The 23,235-nt window shown below is 42.2% G+C and overlaps 1 protein-coding gene across 5 annotated transcripts in view; it reads left to right on the top strand.

The window, feature by feature from the left end:
* The first annotated feature begins 5,479 nt into the window (after positions 1-5,479).
* Positions 5,480-23,235, top strand: part of WWC3 (WWC family member 3) — an 86,239-nt gene continuing 68,483 nt past the window's right edge. For all 5 annotated transcript variants that reach the window (XM_084844221.1, XM_084844218.1, XM_084844220.1 and 2 more), the window contains exon 1: positions 5,480-6,231. In XM_084844221.1, the coding sequence (XP_084700347.1) occupies positions 5,960-6,231 (272 nt within the window). In that variant the 5' untranslated portion in view covers positions 5,480-5,959. The remainder of the gene's footprint in view (positions 6,232-23,235) is intronic.

Here is a 23,235-nt window from a genome sequence, read left to right as displayed (position 1 = left end):
TCCCACACACCTTTGAGAAATGGTGCCTTCCAGAGAGCATCCCTGAAGTGATCAAGCACTTCAGCTGGATAGATTTGCCAATAGGCAGAGGAAAGGACTATTCAGCTAAGAAGTCTGACTTAATACTTCTGCCCCCCCTCTGAATAGGACCCTAAGGGTGCAATCCTATGGCTGCTAGACAGTGGCTAGATGGCCTTGGGTTTTTCCATTTTCCCAGGAAACTGCCTCCCTGCAGCCGCCTATTCTGATAGGATTGCTCCCTCCAGGTGCAATCCTATGCATGTTTAGACAGAAAAAGTCCTACAACTTCCAGCCAGCCATGTAGGACTTGTAGAACTTTTTTCTGTCTAAACATACATAGGATTGAACCCTACAATGTGATTGCCATTTATTCACACAAGAGAAATTTAAATTAAGGAATTACAAACCTCATTGGTTATATTTTAGTACTCTGTGCTTGAACTTTACAAAAAAAATGTAAATGGTAGAGCCATTTTTTTCAGAGTGATAATTCTATTAACTAGGAAAGTTTGGTCAACATGAAAAGAAAGTGACAAGAACTACCACACTTTAGACATGTTGCAATGGTTCCTATACTTCCCAGTGAACTTTCAGTGAACAATTTATTTATTTATTTATTACATTTATATCTCATCTTTCTTCTAAGGCTCTAAAGGAAGTGTACCTGGTTCTTATTTCATTTTTATTCTCAGAACAACCCTATGAGGTAAGTTAGGCTGAGAGGTAGTGTCTGGCCCAAGGTCACTCTGTGAGTTTCATGGCTGAGTGGAGACTTGTCTCTCAGTCCTAGTCTGTCAGTAACCACTACACCACACTGACTCTCCATGAATAGAGATACTCCCTTAATCAAATTCACCCATACAAATATACCTTTCACACACTGTATTGCCCCGGCCATAGGCTTTGGACTCTTAATTTAGAGGTGCCAAGTTAGTGATAAATCAGACTCAAAAGTTTACTTACAAGGAGTACTTTATTGGGTAACTTACAGCACACAGGCATACCCAAGGGTTGGATCAGACAGCTTCTCTAAACCACGAGCCATGATTGGGTTCAATGGGTCTTATACTCTACATGACAGCAATGAGGCAGCACGACACTAGCAAGCACCCCTAGCATTCATTCCCAGCATAGGCTAGAAGTGTTTGGTTCTCAAGCACAGCCACCTGTAAACAAACCTCGCTTCCCATGCAGAGTGCTTGATAAGGCTTTCTACTCATTAGTAAGGAATGCACTGAGAAGGCAGTTACGACTCATCTGCACATGCTCAGAGGCTTACTAGCATGGGAATTGCACTAATAATGAACTTAAGCAAGCATTATGAATCTCTAGGTCCCTCTAACACTATAAATGACTTGGCTACGTTCCTGGGGCCAATACACCTACTAAACCTTCAAACAACTCAATAATCAACACATATGCTTGATAATTTTTTCACTGGTTTCTATAGGCAAAACAAAAATAGCATTTGTGCAGTCTGATTCTATGTACATTTACTAAAAAGTAAGCCTCACAATGTTCAATGCAGATAGCTCCTAAGTAAGTCTGCACATGACTTTATTTGATAATTTTATGTCATACTTAAATTGTCAGTATTTCAGGCATTGTGCTTTCTTCTTTTCATGTTCCTGACTTCCAGTAGCTGAGATGTCTAAAAAGCCATAAAGACTAGAAGTTGTTTGCTTCCACAGAAATGGTTGGGAAGATGGATAACATAGCATACAGAGTTCATTTTCAACACAGAAAGACAGTATGATGGAGGATCATACAGTGGAAATCAGTATGCTTCCCATTTTCCTGGATTATCCTCAAAACAGTAATTAGTTTACACTTTTATTAAACTTTCTTTCATACAATTTGATTATTGAGGGGATGTTAGTGGCTTGGTGTTTCAGCCTTGGCTTTTTAATTGACTGATTTTTATAGTGACTTGCTACTTCAGCTTTCCCCACCTTGTGCCCTCCAGATATGTTGGACTGCATCTCCCATAATTCACAGCCAACATGGCCATTGGGGAGGCTTCCTTATGGGCTTCAGTGACATTCTCTGTCCAGAATTATTGATCTGTGCCCACAAAATGAATAACCTTGAGATCTAAAATGAATAACTCTGTGATAAGAATATGTGATCTTACATTTCCGTTCAGTCTGAACTGGCTTCCATGACTTCCAGGTGGAAGCAAAGCAAGATACAGTTACAAGCACACAGTGGGTTAAAGTCAGTGTTAGGCTAGTGGAAATCTGCTAGCACAATGGAACTATCTCCCTCTCTCCTCCCAGCTGCATCCCTCAGCCTGAAAATGTGTTCCAAAGAGTTGGAAGAGGGATTGGATAACCTTCACAACAACAAAATCGAGGTGCTTATTTATGTGTAAATAAGTATGTGGATAGGAGTGATTCAGTAGACATTGTATATTTGGACTTCCAATTTTGTTTGTCAAAATCCCTCACCAAGGCTCCTGAGTAAACTTAACAGGCATGGAATAAGAATTTATGGAGGGGTAACTGGTTAAAGAACAGGAAGCAGAACTAGGAATAAATGGACAGTGCATGCAACAGACGGGTATGAACAGTGAAGTCATTTAAGGATCTCTTTTGGGACTAGTACTTCTTAACTTGTCCATAAGTGATCTGGAGTTAACAGTGAGCAGTGCTGTGGCCAGGTTTGTTGATACCAAATTATTTAGGTGGTAAAAACAAAAAGGGATTGCAAAGAGCTCCAAAAGGTTCTCTTCAAACAGGATGATGGCCAAGGTATGCATATTTTTGTTATGTAAATAGCAGCCATGGGGAAGTCTGATCAACTTAGTGCACAATCCTATGAATGTTTAGACTGAAAGAAGGGGAATGCTGGGAGTTGTAGGACTTCCTTCAGTCTAGACATGCATAGGATTGTGCCCTTATTGACTAAAGAATTTAACTCTTCTTTTCTCTGCCACAGCCCTGACAAAAACTGCCTCCTGGAAGCAATTTGCATTTCAAGGGAAGCTCCCACTGGCATCAATGGAGGCTTTCCTTGAAATCCAAATAGCGGTTTCAGGGAGGCAATTTTTGTTGGGACCATGGAGAGAAACAGTTACGCTTCCTCTTCCTATCCCACTAGGTTCCAGGGCTATCTGGGTTTCCCAGAAATGGACTTTACACAACAAAAACTGCATTCATGCAATTAACATTATGTCGACTTTGGCCCTAAAAGTATCCAAGAAGCTAGAAAGGGGTGGAATTAGGAGCAATCGAGCAAGGGATTCATACTGACAGAGTTAAACCCCCACTTCCCCACAGGGTATGGTTCAGGTCTGGAGTAGCTTTCTTGTTCACCCAGCATCAAACCTCATCAGTCTAGTGCTCTTGTACTGCAAAGGAGGTGGGAATTTCCAAGCTGTTTATCCTCTCAGGGTTCTTTGCAGGTTATATATGATACATATCTAATTTTATATCTATATCTATATCTGTATCTATATATCTATATATATAATTCTCAGCTATGCTGCATCCTCAAAATGGAGCAGACCAGACGTTTCAATAGTTAAACATGGTTTGCACTTTGTGAGCAGGCAGAGAAAACATGGGATGTGCAGGGAATAAACAGCACGATTTTCTGCTTTTTCTGATTGACAAATACAGTGTCTTCACAGATGCTCTATAGTGTTATACAGTGGTTATATTTTGTGGCTTCTGCGACCTCAGATCAAGTATGACTCAGCCATACTTTCTTTCACAGAGGATATTGTGGGTATAGAACAGACCTAAAAACCTGGAAAACAGTGTTCTAATTATGGGAGGAAAGGTATTGGGGAAGAGGACTTAAAGAAATCCGTACCCCATACCCATCCTTTGGCATCCCTGTAAATGTCCATTTCTTATGTTACAATTCTGTGTATACTTGAATAGTATACTCCACTGAACTCACTTCTTATAGGGCTGCAAGTTTGCAAAGTCAGAGATTTGTTGTTCAGTAATTAAGTTGTGTCTGACTCTTCGTGACCCCATGGACCATAGCACGCCAGGCCTTCCTGTCCTGCGCTCTCTCCCAGAGGAGGAGGAGGATGTAAGCCGCCTTGGGTTCCTTGCAAGGGAAAAAAGGCGGGGTATAAATGCAATAAATAATAAAATAAATAATAAAGAGTGTGCTCAGGTCTATATTCATTGCATCAGTGATGCTATCTAGCCATCTCATCCTCTGCCATCCCCTTCTCCTTTTGCCTTCAATCTTTCCCAGCATCAGGGTCTTTTCCAGGGAGTTTTCTCTTCGCATTTGGTGGCCAAAATATTTGAGCTTCAGCTTCAGCATCTGTCCTTCCAATGAGCAGTCAGGGCTGATTTCCTTTAGGATGGACTGATTTGACCTCCTTGCAGTCCAGGGGACTCGTAAGAGTCTTCTCCAGCACCACAGTTCGAAAGCATCAATTCTTTGGTGCTCAGCCTTCCTTATAGTCCAGCTCTCACAGCCATACGTTACTACTGGGAAAACCATAGCTTTGATTATGCGGACCTTTGTCGGCAAGGTGATGTCTCTGCTTCTTACTATGCTGTCTAGCTTTGCCATAGCTTTCCTCCCAAGGAGCAAGTGTCTTTTAATTTCATGGCTACAATCACCATCTGCGGTGATCTTGGAGCCCAAGAAAATAAAATCTGTCACTGCCTCCATTTCTTCCCCTTCTATATGCCAGGAAGTGATGGGGCCAGATGCCATGATCTTAGTTTTTTTAATGTTGAGTTTCAAACCAGCTTTTGCACTTTCCTCTTTCACCCTCAACAAGAGGCTCTTGAGATCCTCTTCGCTTTCTGCCATTAGGGTGGTATCATCTGCGTGTCTGAGGTTGTTGATACAATCCCGGCAATCTTAATTCCGACCTGTGATTCATCCAACCTGGCGTTTCTCATGAAGTCAGAGATAGTTGGAATAGAAACCTCTGTTGGAGGAGCTTATGTCTACTGAAGTTGTGACCCATATATGCAGCAAGGTTCTTCTTACAGATCCTTTATACTTTTGCCCCCAGGCACACACCGTACCTTAAACGAGTTCTACTCGCTAGTGGGAGTCTTCACATGTGACTTAGAAAGCGCACACCTTGGGTTGTGAGGATTTTTCTAGAACCTTGTTTTGTTTAGAAATTAACTACTGTGTGTGATCTCGCGTACACGTTAAGGAAACCAGGCCACTTAACAACCCCTCAGTTTCCCCTCAGCCCTTAAAAAAGAAGAATCGGTATCAAAAACGACTTTAAAATACCGTTTTAACAAAAGCTCCGTAAGTTCCGTCATCCCTCTCAACTCCGGAGCTGGGAGCCAACTTCGGCAGAGTCTTTTCATTCCTCTCAGCCCAACGCTCATCTTTGCCTCATGAGGAGGGCGCCTCCTCCTCCTCAGCCAGGCTGATGGACCGGGAAACCGGGGATGGTTCCAGGCAGGCCCTACAGAAGCCGCCGGAGAAGAGAAGGGGCGGAGCGGGGCGGAGCGGACCGAGCGAGGCAAGGAAGATGGCGGGGCAGGCGCCGACGGGATGGAGCTGAGGGAGCCGACTGGGCTGTGCGGCTGAGCAGCTGAGGGAGGCCGCTCTCGGCTCGGGGACGGCTGCGAGGCAGAAAGGAAGGAAGGGCGGGCGGGAATTTCGCGGCGGCGGCCTGCGGAGCGGCTTTCTCGCTTCCTCGGACGGGAGGAGGGCTGGGTTGGAGGGACAGCAGCCGGCGGCAGCTGGGCTGGTCCCGGGGCCCGACCAGGGGTGGAGGCGGGAAAGCGAGACGATGATGAGTCCGGCGCGGCGCCGCTGCTGCTGCCCGAGCCGCCCGAGTCTTGCTCCACGCGGCTGGGCCGCTCGCTAGTCAGGGCTGGAGGCGGCGGCGACGCAGGGCAGTCGGGGCCCCGCGGCCGAAGAGCGGCTGCTGGAGGGAGAGCGTTTGCTGCCGAGGCTGCGGCCCGGGAGTGGCGGCGGCGGGGCCATGCCGTGGCTGAGCGGAGGGCGGCGGCGGCGGCGGCAGCAACAGCAGCAGCAACAGGCGGCGGCGGCGGCGGCGGCCACGATGGGACAAGGAACGGGCCAGCCGCCTGTTGTGGCAGCGGCGACGGCGGCCGGAGGCGGCGGGCCGCGGGGCCGGGAGAGCTCGGAGTTGCCTTTGCCCGCAGGCTGGGAGGAGGCGAGAGACTACGACGGGCGCGTCTTCTACATCGACCACAACACCCGGCAGACCTCGTGGATCGACCCCCGGGACAGGTCAGGAAGGACAGCTCTCTCACGAGGCTGGGGCAAGGGGAAGAAAGGTTTTGTGGTGCCCCCGCCCCTTTGAAAACTTGCTCACAGCCTAGCTTCCTTGACACCCGTCCCCCCTTCCCCGAGCCTCCGTGTACTGACCCGGCCCTGGTTCCAGACAACGGGGCCTGTAATAGTATGTATAGGAAGACAAGGCTCCGGCGCTGGGAAATAGCATCCCAGGCCGGGAGTCGGACAAACCCCTTTGCCTTCTGAACGGGGCCCGTCTGAGTTCCCATTCTATTTTGAGAGAGGAGAAAGAGGCTTGGCCCGGCTCTCTGAGGCTCGGAGAAGTTAACTGGAAGGGGCATTCCCCGCTAGGCTCTTTAAAAAGAGTCGTTTTTATGGCGCAAGCCGTGCAGCACAGGATGAACATTCCCAATTCCAGGATATCGCAACTCCATTTTGTTCCATAGAATTTTTGTTGTTGTTGATGTTGAAAACTTCAGCAGTATTGTATGGCTCATTGTTCTCCCTCACATGAGATGGGCATGCTCTCAGTTGCAGCCCCGTTCAGCAGGACTTTTAGAAAGCGCATAGTTTATTTTAAACAGATGGGAACTGAATACTTAGTCTGTCTGACATAACCTCATTTTCATTTCTTGCTTTCTGCCCCTCCAAGTTTTGGTTTTTGGATTGGGGGAGGGGAATCTGTCCCTCTTCTGAATGGTAACTAGTAAGCAGACACATTTTTGTTATCAGTATCTCAATATCTTTGTATTGCTTGATATCTTGTGTTATGTTGATTCCCCTGCAGCCAACAGACTAAAAAAATGTTTTTAAACATCCCCCCTTTCAACATTTAAGTCTTGCAGACTTGACACGAAATCTAAAACAGTGGTGTTACTGAATGGCATTCTAGTTTTCTTTATATGGTATTCTACTTGCTCTTTTAAAACTAGGGGTATGCATTGAAATATAACATCAGTTTCATAATCTTATATTCTAATATTAAGAAATATTATTACTAAAAATGCTTTAGGGCCACTCCTTAACATCTTTGTGTGCAGATGTCTTTGTGTGTTTTATGATTGGAGCTTTACTCTAATCATCAAAAGGCAGATGGGCTCTTTGGTGTGTGTAATATGCTACTGTCAGCTTGTTTTGTGGGAAAGTTTGTGGTTTTCAAACTTTGAACAGTTTCCTTTTAATTTTTTTTAAAGGAGATCTTTCTGACTATGCACTGTTGCTTGGAAGCAACTTTCCTAGAAATTTTTTGGATTTACTTTTGAGTAAAAATATGTGGCATTGGACTGTTAAATGTTTACAGCTGCAATCCTATACCCACTTACCTGGGAATAATCCCCAATCAACTCAATGGGATTTCTGAGTTGGCATGTATAGGATTGTGCTATTACTATCTAGGTGTTTAAACCTAGATACTATTTGTACTGACAAAAAGACCCAGAACACACCCTCTGTGTGGTTGTCAGTGACTTTATGTATTGAGCTTAGTTGTCAGAGAGGTGCATGACCTTTTCTGTCAAGAACCTGTGTGGTTGACTGGCGGAGGGAGCAATCCTATGGCCGCTAGTCAGTGGCTAGGTGGCCATAGGATATGCCTCAGAGCCCCGACCTCCCCCCCCCCCCGTGCTGCCTTGCAGGCAGCTCAAAATGGCCCTGTGCTCAGAAGAGGAGTGTGGAGCGGCGAAAATGGGGCGTTCCGGGGTGGGGAAGGCGGAAATGCCAGTACGACACATCCTATTTGTTGTCCGGCAGCTGCTTCCCCCACTCCACCTTCCCGTGGCTTAGACAGCCAAAATCGGCTGTCTAGCTGCACATGCAGGGTGTCTGAAGTGCAGAGAGAACAATCCCCTCCGTGCTTCTCGTGCCCTGCGTTGGATAGGTGGTCGCCTCCAAGTTTGGAGGTGGCCACATCTCCCCATAGGATTGTGCCCTAAAGCATTGAATTTGAATCTAGGAAACTGGCGCTCAAGCTGCATTTCAGCTGTGGAGTTGGGGTGAAGTGTAATTGCTTAGTTTCTTATGTCTAAAAATTGGAAGTAAAAACACTGGACAGTTGTAAAGATGAATGAAGTAATGTTCTATTAATGTGCTTGAATTTATAAAGTGCAATAGAAATCATTACTTGTAAAAAAAAGAAGAAGACATGAATAGAATATTGTAGCAGATGCAATACTGCTTATTTTTTACAGTTTTTGACACTAATCCTGTGAACACATGCTCAAATTTTCATTCATAGTCATGGCTGGAAACCTTGCTGTAATGCTGCTAAGGCACGTGTGAATTTTTATAGGATCAAGGCTTTAATTGGTTATGTTTTGCATTAAAGATCTTGCCTCCTGATTGTGACTACTGTATGTGAATAGTAAAAGAAAAAGAGAACAAGCAGAGTCTTCTGTCTGAACAGCCTAACTGCTTTCAGTAGGATTTCCCACGAGGGCGTTTGGGCTAGGAGTGAGTCTGTGATTCGTGTGGTGTGTGCAGTCAGTTTCTGTTGTTTTTCATATGCTTTCATGCAGTTTATTAAACTGATTATAGCCAAGTTTGCCTAGGTAGAAAAAGGACAAGATATATTTGGAAATACCAGAAAAGACTGGTTTGACAAGTAAACAGTAAGGATTAATGTGTTTGATCAATTTTGGTAATGTGACAAATCACCTGTATGCCCTCCTCTTTTTGATATATATACCTAGTAGGAATGCTCTCAAAGCTTCCCTGAGCCTGGTTTGGAAATTACCTTTTGGGTTTCTAAAAAGATCACTTCAAAGAACAGGTGACGACCCCCTCAACCCATCTCCAGCTTGGATCAATATTGAGGCTGGAGAGGTGTTGGCTTTCTTCCTCCCTATCTCCACCCTTCCCGTTACTTACCACTTGGACGTATTTCTGTTTTATTGCTGTCCCTGGCTCAGTGTGTATTTCTTCTCATCTTTCCTCCCAAGGTCCTCTCCTCTTGTTTGCTCTGCTTGTATATTGACAACATCAACATCAACAAAATTCTGCTCTGCTCCTGATAATCTCTTGCCTTGACTGCTCTAATCTTTTTTCTCTCTGGTCTTCCATTGCCTAACTTTGCCTGCCCAGCACTTTGCTACCAAAATCACCCACCCTTGTCATCACTCTGACCACATGATGACCATCTGTAAAAACCATACACTGGCTTCCTGTCAACTCTCAAATCCTGCACAAGCTTCTTGTCCTCAGTTTCAAAACCTTGTCTTTCCTTGGCCTTCTGTTCTTATATCATGACATATCCTTGCCTGTCACCTTCACTTGCTGAGATTCCCCCTCCCCCGCAACCAAAGGTCTCCCGCTCCCTGCCCTTTCTGCAATTTATACAAGGAACTGCCTCCCAGAATGCCTCTGTGATGCCACCTTTCTTACTTCTTCAAATCTGTCCTCAAATTCGCTTTCTCAGGGAGAAGAAATTTAATTTGGCATAACCTACTAACACCTATTGTAACTTGGTCTAAATATATGTAACTGCAATAATTGTATATTCTTCTCTTTGTCCTATTTCAGTTCCCCTCACCTTCCTCTGTTGTGTTTCTTGTGTAGTTTTTTTTACTGTGGGGGTGGGCAAACGTTTTGCTCCCAAGGGCCACATGAGGTGGTAGATGGGTGGTTGAATGCTACATGCTAGGAATTGGGGCCTGGGCTGGTGGATGGGGGTCAGGGCTGGCATCCTCCATCACGCTACACTCATGGGGAGGGTTTGTGAAGGGAAGTTCAGTTCTCCCCTCCCTGTGTGCCATCCTACCTATCCTGATCATGCTCCTATCAAACAGTTGTTTGGTCATCTAGTATGATTAGCTGAGGAGGCTGTTGTGTCAGGAGAGTACTCTGTGTGTGCCCTCCTCCCCAGCTCCGGTGCTCCATTAGCCCACCACCCAGCTGTTTGGCTGGAATACAATTGGAATTGGTAGGGCAGTGCATGGGGAAAGTCATCCCCAAGTGCCACCATCCCCAGCTAAATCACCTTCTGGGCAGCTAGCCAAACAGCTGTTTGGACTAACCAGAATGTAATTTAAGATTGGGGATTTTGGGGGGCTGGGGGCAATTCAGTAGGGGCTGCCTTAGGCAGCTGGTGGGCCACACTGTAGGTCTTCAAGGACTGCATGTGGCTCATGGGCTGTGGGTTACCTACATGTGCTTTACTGTAAAACCCTTGGGTCAGGGACCTGTCCTGTTATTCTTTTTAAAGCCCTGTGTTCATTGATGGCACTATATAAATGAGTAATAAGGTGACAGATCTAGAGAATAAATATCAACAGGAGCTTACTTCATTAATATTACACCGACCCTTTGTTGTATTTTGTGACAAATGTTGTATGTGTGTATCTGGTCATACACGTTTTATCTATTTTTCCAGGAAAGCAAGAAAGAACACTTGTCAGTATTGTGCAGTTCTATGAAAGAAGAAATATCTCTGTTTTCCTATACTAACTGTGCTTTCATAAGTGGAAAGCTTGAATATCAGCCAAAACTACCTTACCAGAAAGATGTATGGAATGTTAAGTAAGCCCTAGAAATGTTTAAGTTGTGCCTTTGTTAAAGAAAACAGTAAAATGTGTGCAATTCCTCTTCTTTTTTTTTAAACAATAGGGCAGGAAGAGTACTAGCCAAGCTTCTAATAATTTTCAAAACAGCCCTTGTGTGTTCCTTTCTTCCATGTTGTGTAGTTCAATTTAATATATCTATGGCTTGGATACAAAGAGTTACTTTAGGCATGCGCAATGTCTGAATAACAGACCTTGCCATATCCCAAACTTTTAGAACGCCCCTGTAGTTTTAAAAGCAGTTTGCTATGTTGCTTTGGGAGTGGGCACCTGAGAAACGATCAACCTTCCCTTACTTTTGCATATATAGTTGCAATAGGTACTTTGGATTCTGCCAAATATAACTTCAGTTACTTGTGACTTGTTGTAAATATTCTGTCCTCACAGGATCTAATTACGTGAAAATCCTGGAATATAGTTATAGATTCTGTATATTGTACTCTTAAAAAAAATAGTGTGAAGATAACACATTTTTCACCAAGAAAAGCTGAAATTTGATGTATATTCATTTTGCATGCTTTATTTTGTTTCTTATGAGTGGGGTGAAGGAGCCATGTGGGCACTAAAGGCTCTCATGATGACCTATGGGAGATCTTCAGCTCCCAGTTTGGCTTGGAGAGGTGACTAGGCATTTGCTCACATAGTTTCAAGTCTACTTTTTCATTGAGAAGGTCTAAAAAACAACACCAGCCCAATTTGTCCAGATGCTTAATTATGCAACCAGTACCGATTTCCTTACTTTAGCAGCACCGTTGCCGAAGTATGGGTTACAGATAGATCTAATGTGATTCTATACTTGGATGCTTTTTGTTTGTAAAAGTTTAAATGTTTCTAGCCTTATTTTAGTATAAGCTGGCTACTGTATTTGTAAGTGTGTGTTATTCAAGAACTTCACTTAAAGTCTACAAAATTGACTAGCCCACAAAACTTTACTAGCCCACTTGTCAACAGATACGTGTGTTGGTTATTTGCAATACAATGTCAGGTAATGTTTGCATCCTTGATAATCTTAAGGCAGCTGGAATGCTTCTGCATGCTAATATGCAATGGGTATTAGTGTAACCCTTAGTTAAGGGAGCAATCCTATGCGCCCCAGACAGTGTCTGGGGCACATAGGATATTTTGGATTCCTGGATCCGAGGCCAGAGACAGCGCTCCAACCTTGAAGCCAGGAAACCAAGCTCTCCTCCCCGTTACAGCCAGCAGGGAGAGAACACACTGGCTGCTTTTACGAGCTCACAAACACGAGCTCATAGAAGGGTGAAAGGGAGGCATGCTGGGGGGGGGGCGGAAGGGAAGAGGCTGGGGAAGCGGGGATCTGAGCTATCCCAGCAGTCCCCAACCACCTTCCCTCCCCCTCCCAGAAGCCTCCGCTAGATGGGTGAAAATGCCCGTCTAGCTAAAATGCAGAGCAGGAGGCGCAATACGCCTCCTGCTCTGCTTTGGATACTCCTGAATCTCCAGATTTGGAGGCTGGCGAGTACCCTTGGTGGATCCAGTAGGATTGCGTCCTATGAATGCTAAGACAGAGGGTGCTGATTGATAAACTGACCCCAGTGTAGATTTACTGGATAAAACTCCACTCTTGCAGGCTATTTTTTTAGTGTCTTGGGCATCTCTTACTTTTATGAGTTTTCACAAGTTGTTGTATATAGTTCCATGGGATGCACAGTCAGCATATACAGAACAGGCAGGAAAGGATTAAATGGGTGCAGAATTAATTCATCATAACTCTGAAGTCAGCAGTTAATTCACAGCAGTGTGCTTAACCATTATCCTTAGTTGGCATCATAGTATTAAAATTCTCCCTTTTAAATATGAGATTTATGAAAATCTTCTTTTAAAAGTATTTAAGGGCACAATCCTATGCATGTTTAGACAGAAAAAAATCCTACAACTCCCAGCATTCTCCAGCCAGCCATTGATTGTGCCTAACTCAGTTAACTTTTTGCATGCTAAGATTGTACAAATAGTGGTACACTGTATTTAGCCCATATTGAACAATTGAGAGATCAGATGAGGCATCTAAATGAAGGGTCCAGGAGAATGATAACTTTCCTCCTTGTTTACAGACTGAATTAAGGTCTCTCCAGAAGGTTGGAGGGCCATCCTGAACAATGTGAGCTGTGTTGTATGGGGTTGCAGTAGTGGCGGCAATTGCGTGAAATAGGGCAGAGGAACCTTCCACTAGTGCAAGATTCCTTTGCCCAATTTAAGACAATATACCATTGATTTGTATAAAGGCATTATGATATTGGCAGTTTATTTTCAATTACTTTCCTAATGATTCCCACCATGGGATTTGCCTTTTTCACAGCAGCCATATGTTTTCATCAACCTATCCATTACAACCCCAAGATCCTTTCCTTTTCAGTGACTGCAGCTTCAGACAATTTACAGCTTATATGTGAAGTTACATTGAATGTCATTTGCTATTTAAATACCTGTTCCTTCAGTTTGGAAGCATTGTTTTGCAGCTCTTTGCCATCCTAAATCATTTGGTGTTATCTGGGTGATTTGCAGTAGAGTAGCAAGGATTTCTGACTTCAAGTTATTTAACAATAGCAGCAAAAAAAGGCATCTCCCCACCTGCCCTAAACTATAGTGCTGAAATGATTAAAACTTGGGGTAGCCAGGAGTGAAAGGACTGTGCATTCTGTTTAATTGTGGTACTCAGAAGAAATTCCTCGGATCTGAATTCTTTAATGCTAAGTGTATGTTTTTTGCACAAGGCTATGGTTGGTGGATCTCAGGATTCTAGGAAAAAACATGGTTGACCCTGCAACCCTGGGGTCTGCTCACCTCTGGTTTAGAGATTGGGGAACAGATGGTGGTGTATGCCAGTTTCATACAGCTAGATATGCCTGTGGACAATATGATGGAAAATATCTTGCACATCTCCTGCTCTCTTTAGGTGTCATTCATTGTTGTAGTCTCCAAATGTTTTGGAACTGAAATTAGTCTTATTTATTCCTCTTTTCTGTGTCAGGATGCTTTTCAAGTTCCCATCTATCATTCAGTAATGAAACTGGTTAGGGAACTTGTGAAAGTGGTGATTAATTTGATATGAATGGCATTATCTGTCATTCCAAAATTAACTTGGATATCCTGTTACAACATAGAGAAGCTTGCAACAACTGGTATGTACTGCAGTTTGCGTAATTTCTGTCTAGATTTAATAATTTCATTTGAAGTTAGACTTTAGTATAAGTCTGCGACTATAATTGGATGACTTTTAAACATCATTTTTATAAACTAAAATAGAGTAGAGCTGGTTCAATTTTACAATCTAATAGTGTGTTTACATGCTTTCTGTTTCTTCTGATGTTTAATTTTTGAAAATTCTTATGCTGAAACCCTATGCGTACTTATATCAGAACCAATCCCATTGAACACAATATACTTTTGAGTAAAGATGCAGAAGGATTGCTGTGCAGTATTCTTAAAAAGTGTCAGTGATTCTGGATCTTTTTTGAACATTGCAGTTGAGATTTTTGATGTAGGAATTAGGCTGAAACAGATGATAATATCTTAAAATAGGCGCATAAAGAATTACTGAATGGAATCAATCCTTCTCAGCATGCTTTGAGCCTTCTGTTCTTGATGGAAAAAATTATAAATGTAAAAAGCACACTTATGCTTTTAAAAGGACAATAACAAAATAGGAAGTTCTTTGTGTAATACATATGTTTTTAAAAAGTTAAGACACATTATACTATCCATTCAATATAAATGTTACTTTTTTCTTAGTACTTCATATTTAACATGATGTTCAGAGATGGCAGAACTCCTATTACCTGATACTGCCATTTCTGTAAGCTTTGGCGTCTTGCTGACTGCTGTGGTAGGCAGAATGGTCAAACTGACACGTCTTTACAATTTTTAGGGCTTTATGTAGGTAAGACATTTGCCACTGGTCAGTTTGGCAAATCTACATTTGCTTCAGTACTAAGACATGAACATAGTGCTCAAATGTGTTATGACTTGGTTTTACTGTTTAGGTTTCACGCTCCAGAATTTTGTAATCTATTTTTCTTAAGATCCATGGCAGACTGTTCATTTACTTATTTCATATACACAACATGAGCATATAGTAGCCTTTACAAAATGTCAGAAGGCCTTGAAACTTGCAAAATTATTCCTAATACGTTTTGTTCTGCAGGTTCTACTCTGAAATCAGATTATACATTTCTCAGAGGATTCATAAATGTATGCACTAAATTTATGTAAAGAAAACTTAATACCTGCTGTCAAGATGAGACGTTATAAAATGTAAGGACATGTATTTAGATTTGAAAATAAATTGCAAGTGTCTACAACTTTGGTTCCATGGAAAATGTGTCCTGCCCATGGAAACACATTTACTTTGCTTTTCCATAAATAGGAGCTTCCAAAACGCAGGGTTGTGAATTCATAGGTTATATATTCTTTAAGTAGCCTCAAATGTACACTTAAAAAAACATTCTTGGGCTTGAAAAAGCACTGTGGTATCTGTTTTGGTGGAGATAGGAAAATGAATGAAAATACTTTTACATGTCTCATGTTTCTACTTTTATTTTTGATGATCTATGATGCTGGTATTAGTTTAGCTATTTGCAGTGTGTGTGTGTGTGTGTGTGTGTGTGTATATATATATATATATATATGCGCACACACACACTCAGACACCCTCGCATAATATTATGTGGTTCAAAATATAGTAGGATTTTAATTTTGTGTTTAATTATATTCGCACTGAAGCATAGCTTTTCATTACGGTAATGTTGAATTTTAAGATTCATTGCCTAATACTTGAATATTCTTTATTAAGATGGGCCCATGCAAGCATTTTATCTGGGGATTTGTATCCATTTTTATTGAACAAGGAATGCAGTTTTGTTGTTACAGGGTAATTTCTTTGCTCTATTTTTGGCAAGTATGACAGACCTGTACTTTTTAGTATTCAAGCAATGCTGCTATATATTAAAAAACTTGAAGGTGGTATTCATGTGTTGTGGAATGAAAGATATGCTTGCACTCATTCCTTCAGGAAGAATAGAGTATTTCCTATGTACCATATAGTTATATATATACTGTTTATAAAACTGCATTCAGTTCTGCCTCACGTTTCTAAAACTGTTCTTCCCCCTTCCTCCCATTTGAAGTGCATATCTGGTGGGGAAAAGACTGTTCTAATAGTCCTTATTACAGTGATAGGTAGAGTAAGCCCTCCTGAACTTGAAATTACTTGTGGGTAGATATGCATAGGATTTGGTGGGAAGTCTCTACTGCTGGTCCCCCTTTTCACTTCCTGAAAGCCTCTTGTGTGCTGCTTTAGTGCTGGGATTAAATGCAACATCATGCTAGTGGACTGCTAGCGTGACAAGACTTTCTCCCTCTTTCCTCATCGCTGAGGCATTGGATAGGCAATAGCCTCCGAGTTTGGAGGTGGCCGCCTATCCCGGTAAGATTGCTCCCTCCATGAATAAAATGTCCCATAACTGAATTATTAAATAAACATTACTATCTTGTACATCTTTCACCACAGGTTTCACCATACATCATCTCCTAATCTCATTCTCTTTCAAACTGATCATAAGTATTTCATGCTTCCATATCAAATCAAAAACAAGCAAAAAAAATCCCTTGAACATACCACTTTAAAAAAATCTACAAGTAGTCCCTATTTAAGTGATTATTTTCCGGGTGGAACAAAATTAGATGCCAGGCTGAAAATGTCATAACAGCTGAATCTTTCAACTGACAACATCCTTGCACCAACATGTCTTTATGTCATATCAACTATGAAATCCACAGATTTAGAACACTGGGTTTCAGCATTAAAATAACTTTGAAAAATATACGTACTAATACAGCATACAGAAAACATAATAAAGTTTAATTACATAAAATTGCACCACTGTGCCACCTTCTCACAAGTATGATGCATACACAACTAGGAGGAGGATGATTTTGGATATGAGAACACATGTCTAGCTAGAGAAAGCTGCCCTTATCACGGCATCTAACCAATTAATTCTGCAAAATGAGAATTCTGTCACAGAACTTCTAAGTACAGATAATGACTTGTGAAACTGAACAAAAGACTGTGACTAATTCTTGTGCTTTCTTGGGATTTCTAATTTGCATGAATGTGGCTTCCTGATTCAAGGTTGTTTCAACGGGTTGCATTATGATGGAAACAGTTCCATCAGCAGAACCAGGAGGGGAGCAATTCTCCCTTCCCCCCACATGCCATCAAAATCCGCTCCAGAGGGCTGGGAAACTCTCTGGAGGAGATATTTGGGTGGCACAGAGTGCTGCAGCGATTAAAATGCAAAATAGCAGTGTACATTAAGACTGTTTGCTTTGATTATATATTTTTAAATAAAATTTTATCAGTTGTTTAGGTGCTCTTGAAGAATAATCAAATATGACTAGTAACACTGCTGCTAGACAGGAGAGCAGTGACATTAAGCTCTGTCTATCTACTTCAGCGAGATCAGGAAACCGCTTTCTTTCTTTCTTTCTTTCTTTCTTTCTTTCTTTCTTTCTTTCTTTCTTGCAACATTAAAATTACAGAATGAGTATTTATTGAAAATATGAGTATCAAGTGCCATGGCCTATAGCCTGGTTAGGCTCCACAGGGCATGGCCAGACCCATAACAATAAGTCCTGTATAATAACCTAGGATGATTAGAAAAGGTTATAGAGAGGGCAGTGAGCATAATGCACATTGAATAAAGAGTCCACATAGTAAACATCAGGCACTGAATTGTACTGGTGCAAATGGTGCAGGAACAGCCCTTTTCAAGTACCCACAGGGTGCATATAATGTGCATATAATGAGGTCAGTCATATTGATTTATGCTTTACATAAAATAGTTTCTATCAAACTGTAAAAACTGGACCATAGTTAAAGATTGAATTTCCAACCAAATACAATATATATTTCTAAAAAAGACAATAGAGAAAACACAAGTAAGTGAGCTTCACATAGTAGTTACTAGAAGGAGTTTTAAGTAGGTGATTAGGTTCAGTTCTCTCAATTCGAGGTACATTGTACATATACAAGCTCTTTTGGATAAATGTTTTTGTGGTAGTCAGGACTGAAGTGTATTCTTCAAACATAGGAAGTTGATATACTGAATAAACACTTCTAGAGTTTAGGAGCTTAGGACAAGGGAAATAGAGGAAATGGAAATGTCTATTTTTAACCTAATGGCTTTTGGGGTGGTGGGGAAAGTGGAGCTGGTAGGTGGGGAGAAAGTGGCATGACACTCGATTCTGTAAAAATAACTAAGATCTACCTATGGAAATTCCATGGTCAGTCATAAATGACCTCTTGATTATCTCTAGTTTGTACTCACTGAATCTGATTTTTAGCAACAGTTATGAATGATAATTAAAGAAAAATATGGTGGATTAGATAATGTCCCAATCTTAGAAGCCAGAAGTGAGTTGAATAAGATTGTAGCGCCCATAGGTCATCATTGCAAATAAGTCCACAATTTTTTAATAGCACTAGTGCCACTGTGTAAGTCATTTCTGGCACTTCAGAGTTCTGGGTTAAGAAATAATCTATTCTAATCCAGTGTTTTTGTAAACTTCAAAATGTTGTATTTTAAAGATATATCAAGTGGAGTCCAAATTTGAGAAACTTTATTTTTGAAGCCAGTTGTCCTTAATGTAGTATGCCTGAAGCTTTTCATGTATTACTGAAGAATAATTACATGTAATATAAAAGCTAATGAAAAGAAATGATTTGGCAGAAAATAAAATATAGATAGCATAAGTGCATAGCATTTTAATGTTAGACTGAAGGAAATTAAAAATGTAATGGTTTAAGACAGCCAACACCTTTGGATAAAGTATTGTGATCAGTCAAAACTAAAGCCTATTTTGGATCCAACACTATGTTTATGCAATTTATTTAATTTCTAAGTGGTCCCATCCCTACAGCTTGGGATAGCCAACAGTAATTTTTAAACATTATTATTAGTTAAGTTTGTATCCCCACCTTGCCACTAAATGGTGATCAACGTGGCTAACAGCAATAATAGTAATACAATAATTTTATTTACTGAATAAAAGGTGATAAAATAGCAAGAAAATACAAGCTAAGAAATGTTAAAACAAAGCAGATAAAACATTAATAAAATCAGTAAATGACCAATTGCAATTATTTCCATGTCAGCCTTGCCTGCTGATGGAACGTGGTAAAATAAAACCAGCAAATGGACTAAAGTATTATATAACAGGCAGATGAAAACGATTTCATTCCTGTTTAACCCTGCCCATGAAACACTAGCCCAAACAAAAAAGGTTTTACTGTGTAACATTTTGAGGAAAATGTTAAGTATTTGAATTGGATGAGTCTCTGAACCAGTAATTTAATATTTAACTGGGTAGTTAAGCTTTCTGCATGTCCTTGCTGTTGAGATAGTATAGCAAAGGCACAATCCTATGCATGTTTAGACAGAAAAAAGTCCTACACCTGCCAACATTCATGCTGGCTGGGGAATGCTTGGAGTTGTAGGGCTTTTTTCTGTGTAAGCATGCATAGGATTGCACCCCTAGAGGATATTTAAGGTTGAGCCTAAATGTCATGATAGGACATAAGGAAGGAGGCAATTTATGACATAAGTAGGAATCATCAAGCCCTTTAGGAAAAAACAAGGTAAAATACATCAGTAAAAGCAAGCACCTTGACTTGAAGCTCAGTCCACACAGATAAGATGGCAACTGGTATCTGAAAGTACTGCCAGACCATAGCTGGAGAATTGCATGATTGATTATATCTTCATACAAAAAACAAACAAAACAAAATCCCCAACACATAACATCGGTGTGTCAAGATGATGCCTGGGATATAGAAACCAAGGGCATAGTTTTAAGGCATATGACACAGCATCGTTGCTGAAGTCATGCTGGGTCTGGTCAGTGCCTGGATGGCAGACTACTTTGCAATCCTATGTTGCCTTGAGAGGTAAAAAGTGGGATATAAATAAATGAAGTCCTTGCCTTGACAGCTAGTTTTCTGGGTGTAGAAGTTTTTTGTGTATGTGGATTTTTGTTTTTGTTTTATATTCAGCCATCTGAGTCCCCATCTGCAGTGGTACAGCCAAACACAGGCTTACCACCTCTTCTGTTTGTGAGAACTATGTCTGAATTTTGCACAGAAGCTAAGGAAGAGCCCATGCAGATTATGCACTAGGACAGAATTCACCTAAATGTAAGCATTTTAAAATTTCATTGATTTCAGTGGGAGATGTAAGAACATGTTTTTCTCATTGAACTTAGAATTTTCGAACGTTAATTTTGGCTAGTTCATGAACCTCGTGTGCAACAAAGAAACTAAAAATCAGCTTGTAGGAAATACTCAAAATCAGGGCAAACAATTGGAGGAAATATTTGCTTTAACTAGATGGATCAGAAAAAACAATGTTTGGGATGTTCAAATCTATACATATTTAAATGACTATTTTTTCACATCATAGGCAGTCACTTTATTCTGTTACTGATTTAACAGTTTATACTCCTCCAAAAAGGAATTGTTTAAAGCTGCTTACCAACATAAAAGTGGCAGTAATCTTGTATTAAAGCATGATTACCAAACTAAAAGTAGCTTCAAGAGGCATACAAGTAGTTTAAATAAAGAAATAATAAAATAAAAACACAAAGAGCCAAATCTAACAATACATTGAATTAGAACAGAATCAAACATTTGTTTAAAATAAAACGTCTTCAATTTCTAGCAGAACATAGATAGAAAGGAAGATAATTTCTTGGTCAGGGTGTTCTACGTATGGGGCGCCACCACAGAGAAAGGCCTCTCTCTTGCATGTTGCCACCAACTGTTCCTTAGAAGGCAATGGCACAGGCACAAGCAAGAGGGGTATAACAGCTGATCTTAAAGGACAGGCAGATTCACATGGGAAGAGACATCCTTTGAATGTAAAAGAGGCTTTACCTGAATGCTAATACATCCTGAAAGAGAGAACTCTTAACTAGTATAATTCAGTATTCAAAATGTAACACTTTGCAGACTCTTGCTTCTGCTATCATGAGAAACTGGCATAGCTGCCGAGAGAAGCGCCCCCCTCCCCGGTGGATTGAAAACACGAACCAGCTGGGCTTGACCCTGGGGTAAGGCCTTTATCTACTGGGCCAGAAGCAGGGTGGCGATATCCCAGCGCTGTTGCCAAAGGGGTTACCCCTTTGAGGGGGAGGCAAGGGCCAGGGCCACCCCCATAACATCTTGGCCATTTTGGTGGTTTTAGTGTCTTTGTTGGGGAATTGGTTCCCTTCTTAGGGCCTGAGTATATGCCCAGGGTGAGGATATGGGACCAAGTAGGGGGACCTGAGAGGGAGCCAGTCAGTGTACTGATGGGTAGAGGGAGATAATGATGTTGGGAGGAGGACTAGCCAGGTGAGGGGAACATGGCTCAGACAGTTAATGGCTGTGCTGTATTCTGGTCCTCCCCGCACTTGCAGGTTTGGTGGTTACCCTATCAGCTTGCTCTCGGGTCTCTGGATGCTGCTTTTAAATGCCAGATCAGTGCATAATAAGACCTCCCTCACCCTGATCTAATAGTGGATGAGGTAGCCGATCTGAGAGGGGCTTGCTGTGGTCTATAAGAATTCTCTCTCTCTCTCTCTCCCTCTCTCTCTCCAGGCTCCCTGTTCATCTGACTACCAGTCTAGAGTGTTTGCATGTTGTGTTGGGCCAGCAGGACAGATTGGGGATTTGCTGGTGTACCACCCACCCCATTACCCAGCAGTCTCCCTACCTGAGCTGACGTCTCGGATGTGATGCTGAGGTCCCTCAGGTTGCTGGTTTTGGGGGAGATCAATATACGTGCCGAGGGCACCTTGTCTGTGATGCTCAGGATTTCCTGGCCTGCATGACAACCATGGGACTGTCCCAACATGTCATCAGCCCAACATATGTAGCAGGGCACACTCTAGATTTGTTTTTTTTAGCTGGTCATGGGGATGGTGATCTGAAGGTGGGGGACTTTGAATCAGTCCCTTTGACATGATCACATCCTTTTAAGATTTAGATGGCTGCTTTTCCCTCTACAAGGATGGTGGGGGGGATAGCTATTAAGATGGTCCACGCCCAGAGGCTAATAGATCCAGATGGTTTCAAGAGGACGCTAAGGGTTTTTCTGGCTGATAATGGCTGGCTGTCCTGTCCAAGCCCTGTGTAATGCAGTCATGTCCCGGGTGGTTGACACAATTGTTCCTGACCACCCTCTCTGTTGCAGAGCTTTTACAGCTCTCTGGTGTACCCGGGAGCTGAGAGCAATGAAACAAAACAGGAGATGGCAGGAGCGATGGAGAAAAAGTCCTAGTGGTTGCAGTTGTATATTGGTAGGTGCCTATGGTTGGGTATATCCAGGGGCAGTGAAGGTGGCACGGAAACATCATTTCACTGCCTCTATCCAGTTCTCCATGTGCTGCCCAGCGAATCTTTTGGGGTCATCCAGGGCCTATTACATGTTGGCCCTAGGACACTGTGGACCTGTCTGAGGCCTGCTGTAATATACTTGCTAGACACTTCCAGGATAAAATCTCTTGCATCCACTGGGACTTAGACTCTTGTGTTACAGCAGGTGAATCAGGTGTGGTTCCCAGAGCACAGCCTGGTCCACTTTCCTTGTATGAGTTTCAAGTGGTACAGCTCGCGGACATTGACAGTGTGCTTGGACAGGCCCGTGCGACCACCTCCATACTGGATCCTTGCCCTTCTTGGCTTATGAAAACCAGCAGGGATGGAACAGCTAGGGAGATAATTAATGCCTCCTTGCGAGAGGGAGTGGTCCTGAGCCAACTAAAATTGGTGGCGGTGAGACCACTCCTGAAGAAATCTTCTCTGGACCCAGAAGATCTTAACAACTTTAGGCCAGTGGCAAATGTTCCTTTCCTGGGCAAGGTCCTTGAACGGGTGGTGGCCAACAGGCAGTCCAGAAGGAATCCATGACTGATGTATCGAAAGCCACTGAGAAGTCCAGTAGAACCAAACACAACACACTGTCCCCACCCAGTTCTTGGTATAGGTCATTGACCAGGGCAACCAAAGTAGTCTCTGTCCCATAGTCGGGCCTGAAGCCTCATTGAAATAGATCTAGATAAGCCACCTCATCCAGAAACTCTTGGAACAGAGATACCAGCATATGCTCCAACACCTTGCCCAAAAATGTAATATTAGGGGCTGGCTGGAAATTATCCAATATGGTGGGGTTCTGGGATGGTTGTTGTAAACAAAGATCTCACCACCACATCTTTTAGGGAAGATGGAATCACACCTTCTTGTAAAGAATCGTTGACTGTTACCTTTACCCACTGAGCCAGTCCACTTTTACAAGCACACATGTTGTAGGTCTCACTTCTCCAAGGATCCTGCCCACATCCTAAAGCTGTACAAATTGAAAAGTTTCCATATAACTAGACAAGCAGA

Source organism: Heloderma suspectum, chromosome 3 (genome assembly GCF_057233095.1).
Source record: "Heloderma suspectum isolate Gila_16-S chromosome 3, 16-S_ref, whole genome shotgun sequence".
Classification (NCBI taxonomy): Eukaryota; Metazoa; Chordata; class Lepidosauria; order Squamata; family Helodermatidae; genus Heloderma; species Heloderma suspectum.
This window is presented reverse-complemented; position numbering and strand designations above follow the sequence as displayed.